A 22,081-nucleotide genomic window follows, 5' to 3' on the forward strand; every position below is an offset into this window, starting at 1 on the left:
GAGATTACCAACGCTTCCTTGGGGAGGGGAGCTTTTCCATCACTCTATAAAGAAGCGCTTGTGCGCCCCCTCCTCCAGAAGCCCTTCCTGGACCCAGCTATGCTTAATAACTATCGTCCATTCTCCAACCTTCCCTTTATGGGGAAGGTTGTTGAGAAGGTGGTGGCACTCCAGCTCCAGCGGTCCTTGGAAGAAGCCGATTATCTAGGTCCCCAGCAGTCGGGTTTCAGGCCCGGTTACAGCACGGAAACCGCTTTGGTCGCGTTGATGGATGATCTCTGGCGGGCCCGGGACAGGGGTTTATCCTCTGTCCTGGTGCTCCTTGACCTCTCAGCGGCTTTCGATACCATCGACCATGGTATCCTTCTGCACCGGCTGGAGGGGCTGGGGGTGGGAGGCACTGTTCTTCAGTGGTTCTCCTCCTACCTCTCTGGCCGGTCGCAGTCGGTGTTAGTGGGGGGACAGAGGTCGACTCCTAGGTCTCTCCCTTGTGGGGTGCCTCAGGGGTCGGTCCTCTCCCCCCTGCTATTTAACATCTACATGAAACCGCTGGGCGAGATCATCCAAGGACATGGGGTGAGGTATCATCAATATGCGGATGATACCCAGCTTTACATCTCCACCCCATGCCCAGTCAATGAAGCGGTGGAAGTGATGTGCCGGTGCCTGGAGGCTGTTGGGGCCTGGATGGGTGTCAACAGACTCAAGCTCAACCCGGATAAGACGGAGTGGCTGTGGGTTTTGCCTCCCAAGGACAATTCCATCTGTCCGTCCATTACCCTGGGGGGGAATTATTGACCCCCTCAGAGAGGGTCCGCAACTTGGGCGTCCTCCTCAATCCACAGCTCACATTAGAACAACACCTTTCAGCTGTGGCGAGGGGGGCGTTTGCCCAGGTTCGCCTGGTGCACCAGTTGCGGCCCTATCTGGACCGGGACTCATTGCTCACAGTCACTCATGCCCTCATCACCTCGAGGTTCGACTACTGTAATGCTCTCTACATGGGGCTACCTTTGAAAAGTGTTCGGAAACTTCAGATCGTGCAAAATGCAGCTGCGAGAGCAGTCATGGGCCTACCTAGGTATGCCCATGTTTCACCATCACTCCGCAGTCTGCATTGGCTGCCGATCAATTTCCGGTCACAATTCAAAGTGTTGGTTATGACCTTTAAAGCCCTTCATGGCATCGGACCAGAATATCTCCGAGACCGCCTCCTGCCGCACGAATCCCAGCGACCGATTAGGTCCCACAGAGTGGGCCTTCTCTGGGTCCCGTCAACTAAACAATGTCGGTTGGCGGGCCCCAGGGGAAGAGCCTTCTCTGTGGCAGCACCGGCCCTCTGGAACCAACTCCCCCTGGAGATTAGAACTGCCCCTACTCTTCCTGCCTTCCGTAAACTCCTTAAAACCCACCTTTGCCGTCAGGCATGGGGGAACTGAACATCTCCCCCTGGGCACGTTTAATTTATGCATGGTATGTCTGTGTGTGTGTCTGTTAGCATATGGGGTTTTTAAATATTTAAATATTTTAAATTTGTCTGATTGCTTATGATTTGTTTTTACATGTTGTGAGCCGCCCCGAGTCTTCGGAGAGGGGCGGCATACAAATCTAAGTAATAAATAAATAAATAAATAAATAAATAAATGCACAGAAGAAAAATTAAAAAAATTGCCAAAAATAGATGGCGGTCTCCATGGACTGACACTAACCAATCCTGGTTCCATGATGTCATCGTTATGTTACCAGCGGGTTGCTACCAGTTCAAGCGAACCAGTCCAAACTTTACAAAGTTCTCATTTCCATGTTTTACTCAAGATAAATTATTCAGCAACAAAGTCTAGTAAAGTGCTTCTCACGAGAACAGAGAATCTCTGGGAAGGGAAGAACAAAATGGTTTTATAACTTGTTTAAAATATCTGCTACAAAGCACCTAAATTAGCTTATCACACTGCAAGTGCAAGAGTCATGCTGGATAATGACAATGGTAATGATGGTCGCACACATCATTGACGATACTGCTGTACATGTACACAGAACAAAATGAAAAATGATTTACACTGTGGGTGGTGATGAAGAATATATATATATATATATATAAATATAAATATATGTCACATGTTTTTTTGCTGAATTTGAAAATTAAGGGAGAATAGGATAGATCTATTTTGGCCTTATTTTGGCCTCATCAGCTAGCCATATCCACTGGGACTTGAACCTGCAACCTTTGCCTTGTAAGGCAGAGAATTATCCTCTGGGCTACAGTATCCAATCCCTTCAGCTCTGCACCAGGGAATGGTTACATATTTTTGTGTCGAATCACCCTGGTGTACTGAAGGAACATCACAGCTCCTTATTTGCCTCTCGGCCCAACCCAGGGCCATTTCCAAGGCAGTTAATTTTATTGATAGCCGACAATTCTATCTGTATGTGTCACATGTTTTTTTTGCTGAATTTGAAAATTAAGGGAGACTAGGATAGATCTATTTCGGCCTTATTTTGGCCTCATCAGCTAGCCTCATGATATATATATTTGAACAGAGTAACCATAAGTAAACTACATGGAGATTTTTACAATGTAAAATTTTTTACGCTGTAGGTGGTGATGAAGAATACATATATATGAACAGAGTAACCATAAGTAAACTACACGGGGAACCAGAGAAAATCAACAAAGGTAGGCATCAAATGGCTCTTGTCATTCAAATGTACTGGTTGAGGGCACCAAGCATGAAAATAAACTATTCTAGAAACACAAATATTACCATTCATGGGGGGGGGGGATATACTGTGTGCATGTCATAAGATTTGTGCTCTTTGATATATCTTATAGTGAAAAACATATAGACATAGAAACATAGAAGTCTGACGGCAGAAAAAGACCTCATGGTCCATCTAGTCTGCCCTTATACTATTTTCTGTATTTTATCTTAGGATGGATATATGTTTATCCCAGGCATGTTTAAATTCAGTTACTGTGGATTTATCTACCACGTCTGCTGGAAGTTTGTTCCAAGGATCTACTACTCTTTCAGTAACATAATATTTTCTCATGTTGCTTTTGATCTTTCCCCCAACTAACTTCAGATTGTGTCCCCTTGTTCTTGTGTTCACTTTCCTATTAAAAACACTTCCCTCCTGGACCTTATTTAACCCTTTAATATATTTAAATGTTTTGATCATGTCCCCCCTTTTCCTTCTGTCCTCCAGAGTCCAGACTATACAGATTGAGTTCATTAAGTCTTTCCTGATACATTTTATGCTTAAGACCTTCCACCATTCTTGTAGCCCGTCTTTGGACCCGTTGAATTTTGTCAATATCTTTTTGTAGGTGAGGTCTCCAGAACTGAACACAGTATTCCAAATGGGGTCTCACCAGCGCTCTATACAGCGGGATCACAATCTCCCTCTTTCTGCTTGTTATACCTCTAGCTATGCAGCCAAGCATCCTACTTGCTTTCCCTACCGCCTGACTGCACTGTTCACCCATTTTGAGACTGTCAGAAATCACCACCCTAAATCCTTTTCTTCTGAAGTATTTGCTAACACAGAACTGCCATATATATGAAGTATTTTTTCTTGTTGGGCTTAATGCATTGGCCTAATGGATAATATCAATTGTTGAAAACATATTATTCCTCTATGTTCATTCAGCATCTCTGAATAGTACTTTTCAACTGTATAACATAAATCCATAGATGGTGGTGTTCACTTATTTTTCCCTAATGGTTCACAAATGTGAGCACATTTGCTTTGCTCGAAAGCACCCCTCCCATGTATGTACATGGCATTGTGTGCATGTCCTTTGCTCTCGTGCACAGCCTGCATACACGTGGGACTTCAAATTGTGCCTAAATAGGATGGCATAGCAGGGCAGGTGGGCATACCTCCATGCGCAGGTCCCGCAGGTGGCTACTACTGGTTTGCCAGAACCAATCCAAACTGGCTGACTGCCATCTCTGATCAATAACAAAGCACCGAGAACTGCCACATATGCTCTGTTCTGTTCTGTAATACAGTGTTGCCTCGATTTCTGCAGGGGACGCGTTCCGAGACCGCCCACGAAAGTTGAATTTCCGCAAAGTAGAGATGCGGAAGTAAATACACCATTTTTGGCTATGGACAGTATCACAAGCCATCTCTTAACACTTTAAACCCTTAAATTACCATTTCCCATTCCCTTAACAACCATTTACTCACCATTATTACTGGTACTCACCATTGAATAAGACACTTAGTGATCCTGATATTTATACACATAATTATTTATTAACAATATTTTTTTTTGTTATTTATTTGCGAAAATTATTAGTTTGGCGATGACATATGATGTCATCGGGTGGGAAAAACCATGGTATAGGGAAAAAACCATGAAGTATTTTTTAATTAATATTTTTTTGAAAAACCATGGTATAGGCTATTCGCGAAGTTCGAACCCGTGAAAATCGAAGGAACACTGTATTAAGATAGATAATAACTTCTTGTGGTCTCTAGGTGTATGGATATTTTGCCTTGAGAAGCTTTTTGTATACATAGATTCTCTTTCTGTGAGTACTAAAAAGTTCTGTACATAGATATTAAAAAGCATGAGTACTAGAAGCTCCATATCTAGAATGATAAGTCAGTACATATATCCATCCCTAACAAAGAGTTGGTTTGATACACCCCTACTACTTAATCTGTTTTGGTTTCTGCTTGGGTTGAGTCTATAACCTATTCCATTTTTGGGATTTATAGATGGAAAAATGTAGCCCCCGGTATCTGTCTCTAAGTTGTATAGAAACATAAAATCTGAGAAGACGTGGGAAGAACAGCAGATGTCTGATTTGTTTGGCTAATAACATTACTATACTATGCATAGTTTGTTTTGTTGCTTCCCTTCTTATGCCAGAAAACTATTAAAAGTTTCAGAATGCAAAGCTGTTATTGTGGCTCCTCAGGCTCAGTCCCAAAAGAACTGTGGTTCTAACTTTATTTTTAAATTATACAAGAATGTAACAAAGTTTATGCCAGATTCTTTTCAGCGTCTTTGGTAACCACTGCTTACCATTTGGGTAACTAGCAGACCATCCAATTTTAGAATACTCTTGTTTTCAGTGAAAGTTTTTCTTATTATATTTATAGGGATGCTTGAAGTTATTTCAAATATAACCTCTTTGTACATAAAGATAATTTCCAAGTATAGAAATCATATTCATCTCTCTTTTGTCACCATACCAGAAAATGACAGATCTGATTCCATCAGTCTTTTGCAATATATTATCCATGTCATATTTTGGATAGCATCCCTTACGATTTTTAGACAGCCTTGAGCATGCTGATAGGAAAACTTAAAGAGAGCTGTAAGAGATACATTATAATAGACTAAGAATTGTTTCAGGTAAGCTACTGCACAGGAAAGATTATAAATAGGGAAAATATAATTTGTTTTCTCTGTTCCAGAAATAAGCAATTTGATGGTGTTCTCCATGCTTTGCATTTCAACTTCTTTTAGTCCCAGAAAACATGGCCAAATAGGAGATATTATTATTATTATTATTATTATTATTATTATTATTATTATTTATTGGATTTGTATGCCGCCCCTCTCCGCAGACTCGGATTGTGGTTGCTGTTAAACTGCTTACTTATTTATCATTTAAAAGTCCTTGAATCTATTTTTTTAAAAAGCACAATGTTTGTTGAATTCGGTGGAACAATATCTGATGTTTTAATCTGGTTATAATCATAATAAAATACACTTTTCAGACATTTTAAACAGGTTTTATTCTTTCCACATACTGTTTCAATCCCCAAAGAATGAAATAGTTCATTCTGTATCATATACATTTGCAAATTAACTGAAAATAAAGTTGGCAGAATTTACTCTCCTACCACAATTTTTTCTCAGTCAGGTTTTTCTTCCTTGGACTGAAGAAATTGGTAGTTTAAACCAACCTTATCAACAGTAAGGAAAGGTGAATACGTACAAAATTTGATTTAGGTATCAGTTGGGCCTTACAAATAGACTGATTATTTATAAAGCATCATGGACCTCACAGTTTTCAATGTTAACTGAAGTATTACAATATGAGTAATTCCACAACCACCAAAAGTGTATGTCTTGAACTGTATCATTTTTTCACCATATTTTTGGAGTGAAGTCAATTGCCATTTTGATGGTCTAGATCAGTGATGGCAAACCTTTTTTGGTTCAGGTGCCAAAAAGGAGGCGAGCGTGAGGGGTCATGCCCACACCCATAATTCCATGCGGCCCTCTGTGCAGGTGTGTGTGATGTCCCTCACTCCTGGCATGCAATGGCACTCCAATGTTTTGCTCTCCCCAGGCTTCAAAGCCTTTCTAGGAGCCTGGGGAAGGTGAAGATTGTCTCCTCCCTGCCACTGGAGGCCAAAAATGGCCTGTTTCTCAATTTGAAATTTGCCATTTTTGGCTTCTGGAGGGCCTCCAGGGGGAGACCATTTTCACCCTCCCCAGGCTCCTAGAAAGGTTCTGAAGCCTAGGGAGAACAACCCCCCCCCCCAGAACCTCCAGTTCAACCAGCAAATGAAACATTTCCGGCCTCTGGATGACTTCTGGGGAGGTGGGGAAGGCCATTTTTGCCCTCCCCAGACTTTTAGAAAGGAACTTGGAGAGAGCAAATACTGGGGCTTCTCCACCCACTCCAGAGGTTGGAGATAGCCTGTTTCCCAAATCCCAGTGAGCCCAGGAGGCCTGAAAGCATGTCAGGCTTGAGCTTGTGTGTCCACTGATATGGCTCTATGTGCCACTTGTGGCACGCCTGCCACAGGTTCACCATCATGGGTCTAGACTAAGTAAGCTAATTAATGTTATTTTTCTTTCAAAACAAAAGTGAAGCATCTGAGTATAATTATGTGTAATTACCATTTATTTGTTGTGATTTCTCTTTGGATTATGATGTTAGGTTACCAAGATGCCTTGACTAATGGAGAAATGGAGCAGTATTTGTATCCTCCACAGAAAAATTTGCCAGATCTTCCACATTCCAAAATAGTAAGTCCCTGATGTATTATTTTTAAAAATCATATGGGTACATTTTGTGTTAGAATTTGAAGATCTTCTAAATAACCTGCAAGATATATAAATCTGTTGAAGTTCATAGAGCACTAGAAATACTGCAAGAAAAAAAGATAAAATTATGCGGAGACATGATTTATTTTTGCTGAACTTTCATCTTCATTGTAAATGTTAAGCAAGTAGCAAAAACACTTATTTTCATCAATTTCACAGATAACCCTACCAATTCTTTTTGCTGTTGTTGCCCAGCTGTGTTGCTAATTGTCAGACTCTATATAGCTGCTGACTCTATATAGCAGCTATTTTTGTTAATTATTATATAGAATATTAGAGACAATCTATTGTGTAATCACATTTAATCTTGGCTTCATTTGGTAAGTTTTATCTTTTAAGAGACGTTCAGCAAATCAGTTCCTGTTTGGGGGTTGTTGGGTTTTTTTAGTACTGTGAAATGAGGTTATGTTACTGAGGTCACAGACAGAAGCTTAGGAATGTCATACGTGATGTACTTTGTGCATTAAAAAATAGAAAACCTGCAAGAAAATATACATACAGTATGAACCTAGTGTGGGAGGAAGTGAAAAACTGCGGGTGGTCTGCTGTGTAAACTGCAGTCAAAGGGTGATGAGACGGATTAGTACTGTGAAATCCTGCTGCAAGGATTTAGAGTGAGTGATCCCATCGAGGTAGCTGGAGAAAGGAAACCTTAGAAAAATAGAGACTTTAAGACAGTGATGGCGAACCTATGGCACAGGTGCCACAGGTGGCACACGGAACCATATCTGCTGGCACGTGAGCTGTTGTCCTAGCTCAGTTCCAGTGTGCATGTGTGTGCCGGCCAGCTGATTTTTGGCTCACACAGAGGCTCTGGAGGGCATTTTTGGCTTCTAGAGAGTCCCCAGGAGGATGGGAGAGAGCGTTTTTACCCTCCCCCAGCTCCAAGGAAGCCTTTGGAGCCTGGGGAGGGCAAAACACAAGCCTATTGGGCCCACCAGAAGTTGGGAAACAGGCCGTTTCCAGCCTTCAGAGGGCCTCCAGGGGGTGGGGGAAGTTGTTTTCTCCCTCCCCAGGCATTGAATTATGGATGTGGGCACTCGGGCATGCACAATAGCACATGTATACACTCTTTTGGCACCCAAGAAAAAAAAGGTTTGCCATCCCTGCTTTCAGACATATAATTTCATTGTCCTAGTAGTGTTTTTAGTCAATTCAGTTAGATGGTTATAACTGACTGGTTTTTGATGGGTTGAGTAGAATGAGAAGCTGTTGTTAGAGACAGCAATCCCCAAATGTACAATCCATTCTTTCCCCTATACTATTCTTTACTATTTTTTACTAATATTTACAGTAGATGCTCAAATATACTTAATTTATTTAAAGGCGTTTTTCTTAATACAAAGCTTTGCCGGCCTCCGCAGAGAAGGAAGGGAGAGAACAAGAGAGAGAAAGAAAGGAAGAGAGAGAAAGAGATAGCAAGAGAGACAGAATGAGAGAGAGAGAGAGAGAGAGAGAAAGAAAGAGACAGCAAGAGGGGGGAAGGAGGGAGAGAGAAAGAGAGCCAAAGAGAGAGGAAGGAAGGAAGAGAGAAAGAAAGAGATAGCAAGAGAGACAGAATGAGAGAGAGAGAGAAAGAGAAAGAAAGAAAGAAAGAGACAGCAAGAGGGGGGAAGGAGGGAGAGAGAAAGAGCAAAAGAGAGAGGAAGGAAGAGAGAAAGAAAGAGATAGCAAGAGAGACAGAATGAGAGAGAAAGAAAGGAAAGAAAGAAAGAAAGAAAGACAGCAAGAAGGGGGAAGGAGGGAGAGAGAAAGAGCAAAAGAGAGAGGAAGGAAGGGAGAAAGAAAGGGATGGAGAGAGAGAGAAAAAGGGAGGGAGAGAAAGAGGGAGGGAGAGAGAAATAGAGCGAAAGGGAGAAAGAGAGATTTTTTTTGTCCAAACTTTTTTGCGCGCCCCCCCCTCAATGTTCCCCAGGATTTTGAAAATGTGAATAATGTGCCGCGGCTCAAAAAAGGTTGGGAAACACTGTTTTACAGAGTGAAGGTCATCTACAAGTCCATTTGCACCAAGTTTATATTTAGTATTCTGATTCTTTTTACCAATGTGTAAGAGCATTTGTTGGTTGAGATTTGAAGTTGCCAGTTTTTAAGACCATTTAGCTACATTGTCAAGGTCCTTTTGAATGGTAACAGTGTTGTCGGTGGTAGTTTTACATCATAGGCAAAGAAAACACAATTGCTTATAATATGGTCACAAAGATAGTTTATGTAGAGTATGAAGAGTGTTGGTCCTAATATGTAAACGCTAACAACATTTAATTGGCATTTTCACTCAACCTACAGGTCGATCACCTCATCTTTCCTGAAATGTAGCGCCTTTAGCATGTCAGAAGTTGCCTCACACCGGTCTAGAAGATCAGATCTAGCATCTGGAAATTCAAACCGGAATACAAAAGGATTAAATAGTTCAAGCTATTCTATTTAAATCCTGGTTTGTGTGTATGTGTAAAACATTAAATAAGGTAGAAAACTTTTCTGGTAAACACATGACAACTTTTCATAGCTGTGTTATGCCACAACAGCTACAGCTAGATTGGCCTATATACATATTAGCACTTGTTTGGTGGGAAATATTGCCCATAAAACATATAAAAGTAACTGTAAGATTGAGGAGTAAGATTATTTCACTTCTTAATTCACTTATTATTTCTAAATGCATTAAGTACTCTACAGCAGAAGCTGCAAGGGCAGCATACAATAAATGTATGGATTAAAAATTAACATAAAAACAGTATAAAACAATCATGAATTAAATAGCTGCTAAAGGAGCAAAGACTAAAACTGGCATTGATTTAGATAAAAGAACCTACTAAATAATCAAAAGATCACCAGGCGGTACTTGATATTGAAAAGACTATAAAGTTGTTGCCAAGGCACTTAGTTTAGGAAAGAAATTCTACCCTTTTAGGGTTGTAGATGGGAGAATTTCACATCTTAGAGATCCACTCTTGCTTCTCTTTTATTCCTTTTCTAGTCAACCTTATTTCCAGCTTAGATTTTCTTAAGATTGTAGCTGGTCAATCACAGTAGATGTCATTAACCATTCTGGGAATGACTTTTGTTTCCTGTATTTAATCAAGAGGGTAAAACCATGAAGTGAATCCTGTACATGGTACTTGATTGTTAGGAGAAACCTTTCCTGTTAACTTCAGAATGGAAATCCCAGGAGCTATGATTGGATCTATTTCAAAACAATTATCAGTGAAGATTTGAACGCAAGATCTAGATAAATAATCAAAATAGAATTTTACCTTCAAACCTCTTGATCATTATCAAGACTTTGTTGTGACTGTTTTAAAGAATTGTACATGGACTATTTCTGTGTACACATACACACAAACACACTAAGTAGATCTGAAGAATTGGATCTGAATTACTGTATAGGTTGCTTCTTTCCATAATGGAAAAAATGAGAGATTTGTTAAGCTTAACTTTGAACAATAAAGCTCAAACAACACCTACCCTTTTATAAACTGCTGTATGCATCTTTCATTAACTTCATTATACTTGTATTATTTAACATCAGGCCATAGGCATTTGTAGATTGTACGGCACATATACATTTGGAAGATCCCTTAAGAATGTATACTAACTTAGCTTACTTCCTGCAAGTCTGTCTAGAACTTTTTTTGAAACATTTCTGTGGTGACGAGGTCTCTGCAGAAATAACTAAATTATTAAGCATTCATTTCCAAGCAGGATACATACTCAATATGAGGTGACTTAACCTCACGTTTTGCTTGACTTCAGCCAGTGGTAAAAGTGGGCTATAATGGCATTTACAAGATTGGAAGGTTCGTTATAAAGTTAATCAAATGTGTTTCTTTGGCATCTTGTGTAGAGACTTAACAGGGAAGGGAAGGGAGACCATGATCCAAACAAGTTCACAAAGGAAACAAACAAAATGAATTAGCAATCATAGCTGGATCTTTTGTACTCTAATTTAGAAGAGAATCAAAGGAGCTGATTGGTTGCTTCTTAATCAAATCAGTAGAAAGGACTCAAACAGAAATATTTGCCTAGAGATTAATACTATTTGTATTTGAAGCTTGTAACTATATAGATTATCTACAGAATGTGCCAAACAGATAGGAGCAATATGTGCAGCAATTCCAGTAACGCCTGAGATTCACCAATATCTGATAATTTAGTTTATCTGCAAAATATCCACCCTTTGCTAGCCTGGTTAAATGTATGTGTATGTAAGCAAAAGGCTGTTACTTGATATAAAGTTGTTATAATCACTGATCAGGTGAAGTGATAAGATTAGCAGATTTTTTTATGAGGTTTTCATAATAAACAGCAAGACCAGAAAGAGCAAATTGTTTAATAGCCATAGAAAGAACTGGATATCATCTTGGTGTCTGAAAAGGTGCTTTTACTTGAACAAAATAAATTTTGGGAAAAAGGTGAATGAAACTGAATGAATAATCTGCCATTAGATGCTTTTCATGTTTTTTTTTCCTTGCAGAAGAAAAGCAAATAATTCTGTCACTATGGCAGGCCAAATGGAAGTTATCTTACTTCCAAATTAATGTTGATTGCAACACCCTTTACTGGAAAAGATAGTAAATAAAAACATACATATAGTCAAATGTCTTGAAGATGAGAAAGTTGTACCATCTTTCAAAGTACCACAGGATTGCTCAATCTTTCAGGATTCCTAGATGAAAGTTAAAGTAATAAAATAGAAATGATGTGGTTCATTTTGATGAGACACGAGAATGAGTGACAATGTTCTTTCCTGTTGCTAATGAATCTTTCCTGCACAAGGAACAATGAATTACCATATTTTTCAGAGTATAAGGCTGATAATTTGGGTGCGTCTTATACTTTAAATGTAGTAGGGTTTTTTTAATTTCTGCCCTAACTAGCTGCTAACCATCTTCCTAGGTCTTACCTTGCAGGCTCTTTCATTGTTTCTTTCTGCAAAGAATGTTTTCCAAGCCCTAAGTCTTTCTAGGTTTTTTTTTCATTGCTCTACTTGCTCTGAATGTTTCTTTCCAGATGCTAATGATTTTCCCAGCTCTTAATGGCTTGCAAGCTCTTTCATTGTTACTCTCTCCGAATAAGGTTTTTTTTTTAAGCCCTAACTGGGGATAAAATAATGTGCTGAAGCTGACCAGTCTAAGGACGTTAGCCAGCTGAATATCTGGTAAGCAGATTCTTTTTCCTATTTTCCTCCCCAAAAACTAAGGTGTGTCTTATACTCTGAAAAATACAGTAGTTTCTTTCCAATTTTCTGATGGGTGAACAGATATGACAGCATATCCAGGCTGTGCAAAGCTGGTTTAAAAGTGTTCTGTCTGGGTCACTCCGGAAGCTATGACCAACCCAAAAAGATAAGCCAGACACACCGGTTGAATCCAAACACAGTTTTATAATGGTAAAGAGAAAAGAAGCCAACAGAAAATGTCCTTACAGATCAGGAAAACACTGGAACTCCAAATAGATACACGAAGGCAATTGTTCATACAGAAACACAGAATCCTTAATGCAGACGAGTCTGTTGAGCTAACAGACACACTCTTCCCACCAGTCTTCAAGGCTGCTGGGCCACGAGCCAGGAACAAAAACGCTGAGAGAAAGGCAGATAACACCAACTCCCCTTTGATAACACTCCACGCTGCCAGAATGGTTCTCATGCCTTATAAACCCTTCCTTGCTAATGAGGACCACACCCAACCCCCTGGTGTTCCTCATTCAATGCTGATAATATCTACGCAGTTGATTCCTCCTTCGAGCTATGTGTCTCTGCCGCATACTAATGATAGCTTGTGCGTCGTCATCCAGGGACTCCAGAGAATCAAAGCTACTTGCTGGAGAGAGCCCTTCCCCAGGGTTCCCAGGCCTTGCATCACCTTCACTTTCGTGACTACTGTCTGCACTATCTGACTGCCAAGGACTCTCCTCTCCGCTCTCAGCCTCCCCCGGGCATGGAGCCAGCAGAGACTTAGCTGGTCTTTGATCTGGCTCAGGCTGAACCACAACAATAAGTAGGGTTGTTTAGACTTCTTTCAAAAAATACATTTCCCAATATATTTCGATTCTTTTCTGCTGAATTTAATTTTTTCAAATCCAGTTTTTTGTTCAGTGCAACATTCTAAGTTAGAGCCTCTCCCATGCTATTCTTGAGTCCCTGTTTCAACATCCTATGATGTCCACAACCTTTGTAACTAATTGGTCTTGCTGTTAGGAAGTGTTTTTCCCTGACATTTGATTGCCTTTAAAAAAAAAATTAACTTCTCTTCCTTTCAACTGATAAGAACTCTGTGGCATTAAAATGACAACTGTGGCAGGAAAACACCGAGACTTTGATTTGTCGGAAAAATAAAGAATCAGTAATACATTTAGTAAACAAGGCTCAGAAAAATAAAATAAATAAATAAATCTTCTCTTACCCATCTTCTTCCCAAATTTACCCACATTTTTTTCTCTGGTACTTTCTCATCTGTGAATGAAAGCAACAAAAAGTAAGGACTTGAGTCAGGAACAAAGTCAGGTCAGTGTTTAATTTTAGAATTGGGCAGAAAACATTACTCTTCCTGTTCTCAGTTCCAGAACTCATCATAAAATAGTGATATGTTCCTGGTAGAAAGTAATTAATTGAGCTTTGAACTCATTGAAAGATGAAAACGATTCTTTCTCTTACCGCCATCCGATTCCCATTGTTAATGGAAACAATGCAAAGGAGTCACTTTCTTTTTGGTCCATTTGAAATTTATTTAACAAAGAACAAAAAGGTTTGTTTTAGGACTGTAGAACAAGATAATTATTTTAATCTTTCTGGACTTTGTGATAGTATCTGGTCCACATGCCTGCTAACAATAAATGTATATCTCGATCAATTTCCTGCATAGATCCAACTATTGTAAAAAAATATTTTAATACTCCAGTGTAGTTTTTAAAGCACTTAAATTATTTAAGTAGGTTTCTAAAGATTGTCCATAAGTACTGTAAAAACTGGACCTACAATTTTTTTACATCAGTGTTTATTGTTTTCCATTTAACCATTTTTTCAAAGAAAGTAAATATTTTACCAAGGGAACAAACAAAAGCAATCATTTTATCATTATTTTAAAAGTTTGCCATTTAATATTCTAATTACTGGTACTTGACATATCCTTACTCATTTATTGGAATTTTAAAGTTTGGGATTGTTGCTTGAAATCCTTTGTCAATAGAATAGGTATATATGCTCTCAATGTACATAAGAAGAATAAAATACATTCTCAAGGGTAAGAAGATACAATATTTAGTGATACTAATAAGTATAAGGTTACTAATAAGCTATCAAATTGTACTAGTAAACAAAAACTATATAATTGAATGATACAAGCCACATGGTTATAGTAATAAGTGGGAAGAGATAGACACTAGTAAGGAAGAGAAGAACACCATTTTAGTAAATTATTTGACAATGTTGTGGGAATTGTTGTTAATCAGAGTGATGGCATGCAGGAAAAAACTATCCATGTGCCTACTTGTTTTGATGTGCAAACCACCTTAAGTTATAAAGAAGGGCATGAGTCATTTTAAATCATCTAAAAAACCCAGTAGGCTCACAACATTACGATATCTCAAACTGTGATTAAATTCAACAGTAAGTCACTTTATCACTGCATATACATGTCAGGGAGATGTAATCTGACTTATTTCTGATAAACAGAATCAGAATAATTGCCTGAATAACCAAACGTCACATTGATGAGGGTTTTTCAGAAAATTCCATTGACTCATATTCAGGGAAAAATATACAAAGTTATAACTGTAGCATTGTCCTGTTACACTACAATGCTTGTCTTTTGTAGTTTGGTTTAATATGACATTTTTTATAACAGTAAGTTCTGTGAATGGAATAGATCTTGCTTTCATAAGAAAATGTTCCTATTAATTTTGATGATAGAACATTTAGAACCTGCTTCAAAACTTTTTATCTGCTTATTTCCTGTCTTTTATTTATATTGCACAGATTCCAGACTCAAAACTACCTTCTGGCCTCAAAAATGAATCTCCAGAAGGGTACTATGAAGAAGCTGAGCCTTACAGTGTTTCTATGAATGGTATATAATTGTACATTTTTATTGCTGTTTTGTTCAGTTGCGTGTTAGAAAGAAAAAAGTTATTTCTAAAAACAATCAGTTCAGTCGCATGGGAAAGAGATTGATTGATTTATTTATTTATTTATTTATTTATTTATTTATTTATTTATTAGATTTGTATGCCGCCCCTCTCCGTAGACTCGGGGCGGCTCACAACAATAACAAGAACAATGTAAAAAACAAATCTAATAATTTAAAAAACACTAAAAACCCCATTATTAAAAGCAAACACACACACAAACATTCCATGTATAAACTGTATAGGCCCAGGGGAGATGTGTCAATTCCCCCATGCCTGACGACAGAGATGGGTCTTAAGAACTTTACGAAAGGCAAGGAGGGTGGGGGCAGTTCTAATCTCCGGGGGGAGCTGGTTCCAGAGGGTCGGGGCCACCACAGAGAAGGCTCTTCTCCTGGGTCCCGCTAAACGACATTGTTTAGTCGATGGGACCTGGAGAAGGCCAACTCTGTGGGACCTAACCGGTCGCTGGGATTCGTGCGGCAGAAGGCGGTCCTGGAGGTATTCTGGTCCAATGCCATGAAGGGCTTTATAGGTCATAACCAACACTTTGAATTGTACCCGGAAATTGATCGGCAATCAATGCAGACTGCGGAGTGTTGGTGTAACATGGGCATATCTTGGAAAGCCCATGATTGCTCTCGCAGCTGCATTCTGCACGATCTGAAGTTTCCGAACACTTTTCAAAGGTAGCCCCATGTAGAGAGCATTACAGTAGTCGAACCTCGAGGTGATGAGGGCATGAGTGACTGGGAGCAGTGAGTCCCGGTCCAGATAGGGCCGCAACTGGTACACCAGGCGAACCTGGGCAAACGCCCCCCTCGCCACAGCTGAAAGATGTTTCTCTAATGTGAGCTGTGGATCGAGGAGGACGCCCAAGTTGCGGACCCTCTCTGAGGGGGTCAATAATCCCCCCCAGGGTTATGGATGGACAGATGGAATTGTCTCTGGGAGGCAGGACCCACAGCCACTCCGTCTTATCCGGGTTGAGTTTGAGTCTGTTGACACCCATCCAGACCCCAACAGCCTCCATTGCTGTTTTGTTCAGTTGCGTGTTAGAAAGAAAAAAGTTATTTCTAAAAACAATCAGTTCAGTCGCATGGGAAAGAGATGTTCAAAATATAAAATTAAAAATGTGAGATTTAAATCCATGATTGTAATACCCCTAAGTAAATTTTGATAAAGGACATGAAATGACAAAATTGCCTAGGCTATATTCAGCTCAATATTATATTGATACCATTTTAGTTAGATTTTCCCCCTTGGCATAACAAGTTTTACAGATATCTCTATGGAGGTGCTAAGACTTTATGTATTCATGTTGCATCTTCCTCCTCTATTTAAAATTCATTGCCTTAGCTCTTCAGGCAGCATGGGTAGGTTTTTGAGCTATTTTGACCTTGGCCTTTCCATTGATCCTAATGATTGCAATGCTGAAGTCTTCCAAGCTGAGCTGCAAACTTTTGTCAGCATTGCAAGTAAACCATGACAATCAATATATGCTGTATCCTTCAGAGTGCATCTTGAATGCTAGCTATTTAGCCTGAATCAGCACCATCTGATTTTATTTGCCCTGATCATAGCTACAAAGAGCTTGTTTTAAGTTTTTTTAGAAGACATATTCTAATTATAATCACTATATTAAGGTGACATGACATCCGGCATTCAGCAGGACAGTCCTGCTTTTCAATCATTTTTCCCACGTACCGCGTAGTTTCCAAAATGTCTTGATTTTTGAATGGAAAAGGGGGACGGCCAGCGGCGGGGGAGACCAGGAGGGGAGAGGCATGTTTCAATTCTGCTCCTCCTCTTCCTCGCTGGTAGAAGGCAGCCCGTCTTTGCACCACCCATGGGCGCCATCAATGGGGACACCAAGGCCGCAGATGCCACCCCTCTAACCGGCTTAGCTTTGTTTGGTGCGCCGCTAATGGACTTTCTGTTGCAGCAGAAGAAAGGAAAAGAGAGAAAGGAAGGAAGGAAGGAAAGAAAGAAAGGAAGAAAGAAAGAAAGAAGGAAGGAAGGAAGGAAAGAAAGAAAGAGGGAGAGACAGAGAAATAAGGAGGGAGAAAGAAAGAGAGAGAAATGGAAAGGGAGGAAGAGAGAAAGAGTGAGAGGGATGGAAGGAGGGAGAGAGAGAGAGAAAAAGACAGGGAGGAAGAAAGATAGAGAGAAAGAGAGAGAGAAAAGGTGAGGAAGGAAGGGAGAGAAAGAGCAAGAGGGAGGGAAGGAGCAGGGAGAGAGAAAGAAAGAGAATTAGAGAGGGAGGGAGAAAGAGAGAAAAAAGAGAGAGAGAAAGAGAAAGGGAAGAAAGAAAATGAAACAAAAGAGGGAGAGAGAGAGAAATAGAAGTATAAACAAACAAACAAGAAAAAAATTCCCTTCTTTTTTATTAAAAGAAATTAATAATAAAACAAAACCAAAATCTATTACTATTATTACTATCTTCTCTTTTTCCATCCCTGTCTCTTCCCCCCTTGTGTGTGTGTGTGTGTGTGTGAACTCTTGAACCATTTCCAATAACAGGTGAGCTATTGGAAATGGTTCAAAAGTTCACACACACACACACACACACACACACACACACACACACACACAAACGGCTGGAGGTTTTTTTCTCTGTTATTATTTGGGTGCTTTTTACCATATGCTTTAAATCAAGAGTCATTTCTCGCTCTTTCTCTTTCCCCCTCTTGCTCTCTCTTCTCTCACTTTCTCTCTCCCTCTCTTTCTATCTCTCTCCCCCTCTTGCTCTCTCTCTCTCTTTCTCTCTCTCTCTCTATTCTTTTCTCTCTCTCTCTATTGCTTTCTTTCTCTCTCACTCTTTCTTTCTATCTATTCTCAATCATCCAAGGATATGGTTGTACCAAAAGTGCTTTTTTCAAGAGGCGTGTAGACTTTCTCGTTTTTCTTTGAAGACGTTTTACTTCTCATGCAAAAAGCAAATATGTGACATGGAATATGTTTAAACTGTTCATTGCACTATTTCTAGTCTTAGCTAGTCCAAGCAAGTCTGTGAATGTACTTTTGGTATGGTATCTTCAGACTTCCCTTTTCCTCTATTTCCTGTTTTTTATAATATTCACAGGTTTTTTTTTAAAGGAAGTCATTATTTTAATGCAAGATAAGTTATAACTACAGTTCTTTTGTTGCTAGTTATCCTGATTAAAAGTGATGGATATTGAAATCTTAAGAAATTTGAAGATCATCAGTTTGAATGATGTAGCAGAACATAGAATTTATTAAAGTGATACAAAACTTCATAAAATCCATATGTAATATGCATATTATTAAAATATATCACTGTGATATTTATTTCATACCACTACAGTTTGGTTGGATTAAATAGGAATGTTGACTCAAATTATTAGTGTACTAGTTCTATCAAACTTAATGCAATAGTCAATGGGTGTATGATTGAAAGAAAAGGTTAGGGATAGATCATAATTGAGAAAATCTACCTATTTTCTATGGGTCAAAAACAGCCTGATGGCACATAAACAATTATTTCATATGAATGTGATTCACGCCATTCACTTTTCAAATTATATTAGAATTTGATTTATGATTGCCGCCTATATGTGGCGGCTGTTGTTATCAACTTTAAAAATTGAATTGGATAATGATCTTCTGTCTGCTGATCAAAGTGGAATGAGTAAAGTTACTCTATTTTCTTGAACATATTGTGATGGTTTAAACTTGATAAGTTCTCAAGCCATTTTTATCTTTACTTCTGTTTATTTTTGTTATATATCTTGGAATGCTTTGGAGCTTACGTAGTGGAGAAAAGGAAAATCTAATCCCTTTCTAACCTGGATGTAAATGTAATGGCCTCTTTCCTTTGGATGTAGATGATGAAGCAGTCAGCAGCTCCTATGAATCCTATGATGAGGATGAGATCAAAGACAAACCAGCCCGTCATCAGTGGCCATCGCCTGAAGCATCTATTGAACTTATGAAAGATGCCCGGATCTGTGCTTTTCTCTGGAGAAAGAAATGGTTGGGCCAGTGGGCCAAGCAGCTTTGCATGATTAAAGACAATAGACTGTTGGTAAGTATTGGAGAGCCAGAAAGTGTGTTGAAAATATAAATTATTCTTGAAGGTTTTCTTGTTTAAACTTTAAATGTGAAGAATTAACAAAGGAGAGGTAGCAAATAAATCCAGATTCTATTTCATCGACGAGCTTGATTCCTCTATATCAGACCTGGGCTATCTGTGACTGGTCCATGGAGGTCGGGGTCCGCTCCAGTGTGAGGATGAAAGAGCTCACCGCGTCTGCCGGAACTCCTCCGGTTCGTGCTTTCCTGATGAATCATGAGGAAAGCAGGAACCGGAAGAGTCCCAGCAGACGCGGTGAGCTCTTTCATCCTCGCACTGGAGCGGACCCCGACCTCCTACGAGAGCGGCGAAGCACATAAATCATGCAAATACTCCAGTGCAGTGACTGTGGTGCACTGTGTTTCTGTAAAGCAAACAATTAGGGGTCTGTAGATTGGGTCTGGGTGTTTAGATCAGGCCAAGATCTGGGCCTTTACAGTAAAAAGCCAAAACTTTTACTACCACACTGTGGGTGGGGCTTATTTTGTGGGTGTGGCTTGATGGTCATGTGACTGGGTAGGAGTGGCTTGATGGTCATGTGACCAGGCGGGTCCATCATCGTTCAAGTGAACTGTTAAATCCTCAACTTACAACCTCATCAGTGTCGCTCTCTGGGGTGACAATTTGCTTCGCATTTTCTGTGCTCTCCTTCCTGGGTTGCCCTCTGCCTCAGGCTGGGTAGCTAGGCAAATGGGTGCCGATCAGCTGTTGAGAAAAGAGGGGGGACGAAATGGTCCCCCTGCAACACCTGTTGGTGCTCGTCTCCCTGCCGCTTTCCGAGGAGGAGGAGGGGAGGGATGGTCAGCTAAAGCTTCATTTCCGCCAGTGGAACTGCATTCCACCCTGTCCTGCCTGCTGCCCACCCCTGATAGGCATATTCCAAGTCCTTTCCCTTAAACATTTCCATTTGTGGGTCCTTAGAAGAGCACCTTTTCATTTGCAATCTCTGTCCTAAGGAGCACCATTGCTTCTGAAACCAGCAGCCTTCCCTCTTTCAACCTTCAGGAGAGCAATTAAGATCTGGCTCTTCCCCCAAAGGTTGCAACAGGGTGAATTCAGAGTTGTATGAGATTGTGTTAAGTACCATCTGGGAAGTGCGGTTGTGGGACCAAGTTTCTCTTCTTATTTTCCCTTCAGTGTTATGGTTTTTTGTTTTATGATTTTTTAAATTGTTTGATTGGCTGTAAGCCACCCAAGAGTTGGTTTTAAGATGGGCAATCTGTTTAAACGATGGAATGATCTGTATATATTAGACCAGACACAAATCTGGTATAAAACCCTTCCTTTTCTTTTCTAATAGTTGTAAGAGATATTAGATATATAAATATGAAATTTTACTTCTAATTTCAAAATCTCTATACTGTGATTAATTCAACGCTTGCTTCTATATATCTATATGACTAATTTTGATTTAAGGTAATGAGCTAATAAATTTAAAATTAGTTCATATGCTTAACACAGCTCCACTGTACACTCGCCCACCCTTCTCTCTTTTTCTTTTTCTTTTCTCTTCTTTGCTTCTCCTCTTTTTCTTTTCCCTCCCTCTTTTCTCTACTTTTTCTCTATCCCTTTTTTGTAAGTCTATATGTTTATTGATTGTTGTATTTTTACATCCAGACATATTGTACTACGTTTCAATTGCCAACTGTTATGATTGTCTTTTATGTTCTGTATATTTGTAAATAAAAACTTTTTTTAAAAAAAGATGGGCAGCTGAACAAATGTTTTAAATAATTTTAAAGAAAGTAATAAATAATCTTACTATATTTATTTTGTTCCCAGTGCTACAAGACTTCCAAAGACCATAATCCTCAACTGGATGTTAATTTGGTGAGCTGCAGTGTCATTCACAAGGAGAAGAATTTGAGAAAGCAGGAACACAAACTGAAGATCATCCCCATGAATGCAGATGTGATTGTCTTGGGTTTGCAAAGTAAAGATCAAGCAGAACAATGGCTCAAAGTGAGTGGAGCCTTTTTTTTCTTTTTTCTTTTGGCAATGCCTGTTACACCAGGTGCGAGAATTTGTTGAAGCCACAATTGCAAATGCCAAGACTGAACTTGGCAGCCAGTGTTCTTAAGTGTTACCAGTCACGTTATTTAGGGCTCCTCCTTAAACATGCACACAATGCCTTTAGGAAAAAAACAAAAATACTTGATGAGTTTACTGGAGCACAAGGGCAAATGTAAGAATTAGAAGAGCAAAACTTCCTTGTTAAATTGATATATTTTGGGAGAATTTTCAATAACGTTAATTTAAAATTTATACAGGTAGTTCTCAAGTTATGACCACTCACTGGGCAACCATTTAAAGTTATGATGGCACCAAGTGACCTATAAAGCCCTTCATGGCACCGGACCAGATTACCTCAGGGACCGCCTTCTGCGGCACGAATCCCAGCGACCAGTTAGGTCCCACAGAGTGGGTCTTCTCCGGGTCCCGTCAACTAAACAATGCTGCTTGGCGGGACCCAGGGGAAGAGCCTTCGATGTGGCCCTCTGGAACCAACTCCCCCCAGAGATTATTGCCCCCACCCTCCTTGTCTTTCGTAAGCTACTTAAAACCTACCTCTGCCGCCAGGCATGGGGGAATTAAGATTCCTTTTCCCCCCTAGGCCTTTACAATTGTATGCATGGTATGTTTGTATGTATGTTTGGTTTTTTATATTAAGGGGTTTTTAATTTGCTTTTAGTATTGGATATTATTGTACACTGTTTACGATTGCTGTTAGCCGCCCCGAGTTTTCGGAGAGGGGCGGCATATAAATCCAATAAATA

General features: G+C 39.7%; 1 protein-coding gene across 1 annotated transcript in view; it reads left to right on the forward strand.

The window, feature by feature from the left end:
* The window catches only part of AFAP1L2 (actin filament associated protein 1 like 2), a 108,967-nt gene that overhangs the window by 60,717 nt on the left and 26,169 nt on the right, over window positions 1-22,081 (forward strand). The window contains exons 3-7 of the mRNA XM_070752662.1: window positions 2,597-2,674; window positions 6,921-7,009; window positions 15,060-15,150; window positions 19,057-19,256; window positions 21,087-21,266. Coding sequence (XP_070608763.1) covers window positions 2,597-2,674; window positions 6,921-7,009; window positions 15,060-15,150; window positions 19,057-19,256; window positions 21,087-21,266 — 638 coding nt within the window. The remainder of the gene's footprint in view (window positions 1-2,596; window positions 2,675-6,920; window positions 7,010-15,059; window positions 15,151-19,056; window positions 19,257-21,086; window positions 21,267-22,081) is intronic.

The sequence above is a fragment of the Erythrolamprus reginae genome, chromosome 5 (genome assembly GCF_031021105.1).
Source record: "Erythrolamprus reginae isolate rEryReg1 chromosome 5, rEryReg1.hap1, whole genome shotgun sequence".
Lineage (NCBI taxonomy): Eukaryota > Metazoa > Chordata > Lepidosauria > Squamata > Dipsadidae > Erythrolamprus > Erythrolamprus reginae.